Consider the following 7,004-nt stretch of genomic DNA (forward strand, 5'->3'; position numbering starts at 1 on the left):
CCCCCCCGGCCCAGACAGGCGATCTGGGGCGGGCTCTCGGGGTCCACCTCCGCGTCCTGAGGCTCGGGGGCGGGCTGATGCCCCGGGAGGCGGAGAGCGGGGCCCGCAGGGAAGGCCTGTGCTGAGGGGCTCCGTGTGTGGGCCCGCCAGCCGCCCAGTGCTGCCCAGTGGGCTCTCCCTCTCAGTGCCCCCTCTCGACAAGGCTTCTCGACTTCGGCGTATTGGAATCTGCTTCTGCTGCCGTAACTGCTTCTCCCTCACGGGTTTTTACGTGAAATGCCTTTCTTATAGCTTTGAGTCCCATCCGGCACGCCAGGTGTTACACCGGCCCGAGGCTCCTCTTGCATTTGAAGAACGTGACCTCAAATAGCCCTCTCTTGGGCTTTGATGGTCTGGGTTACAGAACATTGATGGTTTGCGTTACAAGGTCTTCGAAGTTACAATTTACAGGGTGTCAAAACCCTGCAAGGAGTTTTTAGAGTCCAAAAATGAGATTTTTAAAATGCATCAGTGTCTCAGACTTAGCAGGTCTCTTGTAGCAGATACTAGAGGTAGACACATCAAGAAAAAATGATCGTCTGGCGTTGTCACGGCTTTGTTGCTATGTCTGTACAAGCTGTAAGCATCCAAGAAGTGAGCCTTCCTAGTTACAGCTGTGAGGTGCCAAAGCGACAAACTCAGAGAAGGTTCTTAGAACATGGATATCTAAAAATAAGTTAAAGCTTTAAGTTCCTGTTTTCTGAAAGTTTTATTTTCTGTTTTTTATTTTAACTCTGTCTACATTATACGCATCTTTTCTTGAGAACTTTGTTATCAATAGCTTGATTTTATGCCTACGGGGTGCTATTTCTCAGCTAGGTTTTCATGTGATGCCTCGTATTCCCCCTCTCACTGCAATGACTAGTTGTAGGGGTTTGTGTGAGTCAGGGAACAGTTAATTAGCTTTAATTACTGGCAGTGGCTTAGCTTCCCCAGAAGGGAGGTGGAGGACAGGCCATAACTACCTGGCTGTTGGCAGTAATTAAGACTAGTTAACTGTTCTGTGGCTGAAGTCAAGATGCTGTAATCTTCCCCCATGAATTCACCTGCAAACCACTTAGCAGTAAATTTACAGTTTAGGAAACTGCATTAGTAATTATCATAAGAGGTATATTTCTTCTAAATCTTATCCTATAATTGCTTTATTATGGCAAATAATTTAGTGATAGTTGCAAATTGAAGGAAAAACTTTCCGGAGTATATGCTAACAGAAACACTTTCGATGACAGTTAGATTTATGCTAATAAAGACTTAACTCCAGGTAGAATTCTAGCTTCAACTGGAATGTTATCAAGTATTGATCATGTTGAACAGAAGCTTAAATCTAACATAGACTTCAGGTGAAACGGCTCTTTGTAGACAAATATTAGGTGGTTGGCTGAGAATTTTTTTAAATAAATTAGGAGTATGAACTTGAAATGCTGGTAGGCATTTTACAGCAATTTCAGTGGAAAGACCATGGGAGAATGATGGCAATAAGAAGAAAGATCAATTTAAAGAAAAACAATTAAAATAAGATTATTGGGCTAGTGTTTGCTGTGTTTTTTTACGTATATATATGTGTGTGTGTGTGTATATATATCTCATGGCAGTAAAAGTTTCTACAAAACAAAGTCATCAAAGCCATGCTGCAACAAATAATCCCTGAGACAGCTGGCAAAAGGCAACCCTTTTTTTTTTAATTGCCATTATACAGATAATAGAACTTAATGGTTTTCTGATGTTCTTAATACTCAAAAATGTGATACTTTTTTCTGCATGGAGGGGCTGTTTAAGATATTCTAAATCTAACTCTCAGTATTTTTGAAGATGTCTAAAATACTCTGATTTCTCAACTGTATCAATTTTCTTTTCCATAAGTGGGAATGTTTCTTGCATTTAGCGTAACTCCATCGTTGTACTTTTTAGCTAAAGTTGTGTGAAGCTACTTTGACTGTGCTTTTATTACATCTAAACGATCGTTGCATTGGTTTTCTCTGCCTGTTTAAGAAATGGGTATGCATGGGGAAAAGTGAATTCCTTTTATCATTTACATTGAAATTTTACTATATAGATGAAGATCTAATTATGCTTGATATACATCCTCCCCAGATCTCAAAGCTTTTGAAAGAAGACTTACTGAATATATTGCATGTTTGCAACCAGCTACAGGACGTTGGAGAAGTAAGTTTGATGTTGCAAGAGATAAATAGGATTCTCTTTCAAGCTTTTTAGATTTACTGGTGTGTATCTTTGATTTATGCTTGTCCAAACAAAAATCTATGCTTAAACTCTCTTTAAAATTTGTGGCATACATTCAAACACTCTGCAACAAGATAATACAAGATAACAAACTAATACTGTAGCTAGAGTTAGAAAATGAGGTCAAGATTGAATTGGCTCAAGGCTGAATTATTCTGGAAATAGTTGGAACAGTAAGCTGTTGTATTTGTTTCCGGTTTGGTTTGTTTTTTTGTTGTTGTGGTTTTGTTTTTTGTTTTTTTTTTTTGAAGGCTCAGACTTTCCAGACAGTCAGTCACTGTAGTTACTTGAACTAAATATGATTGGGTTAGATAGCCCCTGTAAAATTGAAGGTGAAACAGTTTCAGCAGGGTGCCATGAGGGCAGAATATGTCCTCCTCTCCATTCTAACAGGAAAGTTTGAAGGCAAGGGGAAGCCAAAAAATACCCTGGATAGGCTGCCAGCTCTGGGATCAGTAGTCTGTGGTGGAAATAGACTGCTTTTTTGTTCTAAGATTCTGCTAAAGTTTCCATATCCAAAGAATACAGACGTTTTTTAGAACGTATAAAATAACATCTTTTCTCCTGAGAGGCCAAGAGCCTAATTTCAAATGAAGGAACTGGAGGAATGGTTATTTAAAAAGCAAAACCAACAATAGCAAAAAAACCCCACGCCAAAACACAAATGAACACATGCTGCCACCCCCTCCCCCCCCCAAACCCTCCTGTTTCAGAGCAATTCGGAGGCAAGCAGATACTTGTAAGTAGATGTGTGCGACTCGTGTGTGCCTACCGTAAGAATGCATTTGGCTTCCAGAATTGCTATTTACTGTCAGATTTAATTAAAAAGAAAAAGTACCAGAAACTTCTGAGCATATTTAAATGAGGTTTGCATAACTAGTATTGTGTTCAGTAGCTAACTTTTTTTCTAACTGCTTGTTTTGCTAGTTTTATAATTCATGTAAAAGAGGGATTTTTTACTTTATAATGGGGTATTTAACTCAATGTTAAATTTTCCTCCTGCTATCTGGGAAAAAAAAAAAAAAAGATTTATATAGAGAAGAAACTCTATGCTTTTGTTAGAACTTTTCCAACTTTCTTTCGAAAAACAACTTTTTAGGGTTACTTTTTAATTTTGCTTTTAATGTTGTAGTGTCAATAAGGAGTATGCAACTCAGTAGAAAATTATAGAAGTCTTGCAAACCTGAAACTAGTATTTAATGAATATCTGGGTTTTGTTTTCAGATTCTTTCCTATGATCCTAAAGGCCGGTAACTCTGGGTCTGGGTGTTGGGTTTTGTTCCCCCCCGCCCCCCCCTTTATTTGCATCAAGAACTTCAGGCTCCATAGAAAACACTCAGAACTGCCAAATGTCCACTGAAAGCTGCAAGGTTTTATGGGTGTGCAACAGAATATGAGCTTTCTCTACCTTTATATTTGTTCTGTTTCCTTTTTACAATAACCCCTGCTGCCCAACCCTTTGTAGTCTCTTAAAATCAGTCTATTATCTTGTATTACTCCGATATGTATCTAGCATTATCCATTTACAGTGAATTGATTATTCTTCCTAAGCCATCCTGGATGTGTAGAGGTTTTTGTTAATCTTTGTGTGCTAATGCTAACATGCCTTCAGACTCCTGTTTAAATTTTGTGGTTTTTTTTCTCTGTGTCAGCTTTCCTTGCTTGTAGTCATGTTGATTGGGGTGGGGAGCCGAACGGATGTGCTGCTGAAACTGCTGGTGCTAACGCCTCAGGCTTTTCTTATGTAGAAGAGCTAGCTAGTGGGATAGAAGCTTTAGTTCTGCTCTGCAGTTTAATGGTGCTGCATTTCTGATGCCCAGACTGCATAAGCTCAAGTAGCATACTGAATGTTGGTACAACTCTTATTCCAGTCTTTCAACTCATGTTTTTGCTAACCATGTTATTTTAGAAACTTTCATTTCTTCAGAGCATCGGGATGGTTTTGCTTGACAGAATTTAGATTTTGATACCTATTTGTCCTATCCAGGAAACTTGTACAGAATCTTTACGGTTTCACATAATAGAAGTTTCTCTACCTGTTTTCATTTCTGCCTTCCAAGTAGAAGCTTTTCCTCCCTCAGAAGTGGGAGAAGAAGTAAATGCTTAAGAGCTACTGCTGAAAAATAGATGTGTTTTAATAGGAGTGAGCTATACTGCTTATAACTCTTGTTCTTTTCTTTATCAGTGATTCTGATAGTCGTATCAGTCTGCACAGCAACTGGTGCTTGGAACTGGTTAATAGACCCAGAGACGCAAAAGGTAAAGATCAGGCTAATCCTGAACGTAGTCTTTCACAGCTTGGTGTTGTAGTCAAGTGGTATAAGTATCTTGAAAACCGAAAGGCTAAAGGTCTTTCTCTCCTGAAACTGGGGGAGACAGTTTTTAGTTCAGCTCTCAAGCTTTCTGGAATTGTTGTGGACTATGTCCTGGGACAATGCCTACCAAAATGCTTGCTTAGAAATGGCTAGGAACAGTATTTTATTTTATTTTACTTTATTTTATTTTTAATTAAGTGAACTAGGCAGCAACTTTCTGTATGTTTTAGAAAGTATGTAGCAGGACTAAACTGATTTCTTTCCTAGGTGTCATTTTTCACATCACTTTGGAATCACCCGTTTTTCACAATTAGCTGCATTACCCTAATAGGCTTGTTCTTTGCTGGAATACATAAAAGAGTGGTGGCACCATCAATGTATCCTTCCATGGTGTTTGTCAGGTTAAAAGTGTTGTAGTTACTGCTGTTACTGAAGCCTAGGCTAGTACTGCTTCTTCAGTTTTTACTTTGTGTACAAGCGTTAGCTGCTTTCCTTGACACAATCCACACAGTATAGCAGCCCGATGCCGAACTGTTTTGGCAGAATATAATATGTCCTGTGATGATGTAAGTGTTAGTGGTTCATTGCCTAAACCTGTTTTTTTTTTAAAAAAATGCAAATAATTTGAAAAGGCACACAGGTTTTTTTCTGAACAGCACTTGTATACACCTTAACAATCTGTAAAACGGAAATGTAGAATGCTTAGTATTGTTCTGTGTATCGTTTTAAACCACTTTGCCTGTGAAATTGAACTTGAAGTGCAATCATTAGGCTCAACTTTCAGGGTCTAAACTATTTCTTTTTTGTCTTGCAGACTGGAAAGTTAATTTTGAAACCTAGGCCTCATGTTCAATAAGGGCTGTCTTCCTTCAGTTTTTTCCACTGCCATGGAAACCAAAAATGACCTTTTTAAGGTAGTATGACAGCAAAAAACCAACAGGACTGGTTGTCACTGCCTGGGAGTGAAAGTCTTACACAGTTGACAGTGAAAGTGTGCAATATTACTTTCTTGAATATTTATCCAAATTCTTTGTTATCATCTTTTCAGTGCTTTTGCTACTTCTGATTACCTCTTTTTCAGTATTAGTGTCACTTTTTTACTTCAGCTAGAACAGAGCATACAGGTGAAGTATGTTAATCGGCTACGAAGTTGAACTTGAAAATCAAACCTCATTTGTGTTATGTGTCTTTGTAAGCTATTGTAAATAGCAGATCGATGCCAATGTTCAGGAAAAGAAGTAATACTTGCTGTATAGATTGTTTTGTTCTCACAAACAGTATTGAAAGGAACACTTACCATTCCCATGATGTTTTATTAGCACACTTACTCATGACAGCTGTCCTTGTCTCCTGGTCATTCTTTTTGGAACTGGTTAAAAGGCTTGCAGAAAGACTGTCTGTCTGTGCTGGAGAAAACTGGTCTTATTGTTTAAGAACTTTGCAAATATATCAAGGATTGCATCTGTCAAATTGTATATATAGTGCACCAGCCACTTTTGTTGTGGTCATGTGTAGCTCCTTGTTTGATCTGGTTCACACCACTGCTATTTTAAAATTTTAATATTTTAAAAACTGTCTTAAGTATGCTTGGATCTTCCCGATTGTAAGGTTGTACTGTATCTTAAGTCCACATTGACCATTCTGAGTGGATTTTTATGCTGTGATAGTCTGAATGTGAAACTAGTATTGCAAACGTATAACATCAGATTTGGTGAAGAAAATTTAAGAGAGTGCCACAATAAAATAACAAGATTTGTTATTCAGAGTGTTAAAAACAAGGTGCAGGTGTGTGTAAGGTGTAACTTTTGACTAGGTAAAATTGTAAAGAGTTTTAAGAGTTTAAGTTGTTCAAGGTGCCTTTTTAATTGTTTCAAACTCTTTTAATTGACTAAAACTGCAAAGCTGTTGCAACTTCAGTAACTCCTGCTACAAGGTAGACTGGCTTTTAAAGGCAGCCTATTGATGTAACTTTCTCAGTTGAGACAGTAAGAATTGTCTCCTCTCACTTTTCCAGCAAGTCTTCTGCCCATCCATTATTTTTAACTGCTGTATATTTTGTAGGTTAATGTGTATAAAATAAATTCTTTATATAAACAGATGTTATCTTCTCTTGTACTGTGCAAATACAGATCTCAAATGAACACTGAAGAACTTCAGAAGTTGCTAGCTGAAGTCTATAACTTTTTTACCAGACCAACTTTTCCTGTATTTGCTGTGGTTCTTACAATTAAGATACTGACACCAGAGGGACGGTCCTTCCCCCTTCCCATCCTCCAGGTCAATCCTGCCTTCTGTAAGTGCCGTTAGAGGAAATCGTTTCATTCCACATCCACCTCCTTCGAGTTTCTGACCTGGGGAAACACCCAGCCCGGGCAGCCCGAGCCCGCGGAGGGGCGGGGGGGACGCTGG

General features: G+C 38.6%; 2 protein-coding genes across 2 annotated transcripts in view; both read left to right on the top strand.

Annotated features, from left to right (window-relative positions):
• Positions 1–2,120: 2,120 nt before the first annotated feature.
• Positions 2,121–6,632, top strand: CNEP1R1 (CTD nuclear envelope phosphatase 1 regulatory subunit 1; the record flags this gene model as incomplete). Its single annotated transcript, XM_035893124.1, has 5 exons — positions 2,121–2,202; positions 4,466–4,539; positions 4,863–4,972; positions 5,107–5,161; positions 5,410–6,632. Coding segments are annotated over 5 exons (363 nt in total), but the record flags the coding sequence as incomplete, so codon positions are not given.
• A 105-nt stretch (positions 6,633–6,737) lies between these two features.
• HEATR3 (HEAT repeat containing 3) overlaps positions 6,738–7,004 on the top strand; it is a 24,027-nt gene continuing 23,760 nt past the window's right edge. The window contains exon 1 of the mRNA XM_009637600.2: positions 6,738–6,888. The gene's annotated coding sequence lies outside the window, so the exon portion shown is untranslated. The remainder of the gene's footprint in view (positions 6,889–7,004) is intronic.

The sequence above is a fragment of the Egretta garzetta genome, unplaced genomic scaffold, assembly GCF_000687185.1.
Source record: "Egretta garzetta isolate BGI_Z169 unplaced genomic scaffold, ASM68718v1 scaffold314, whole genome shotgun sequence".
In the NCBI taxonomy this organism is placed as follows: Eukaryota; Metazoa; Chordata; class Aves; order Pelecaniformes; family Ardeidae; genus Egretta; species Egretta garzetta.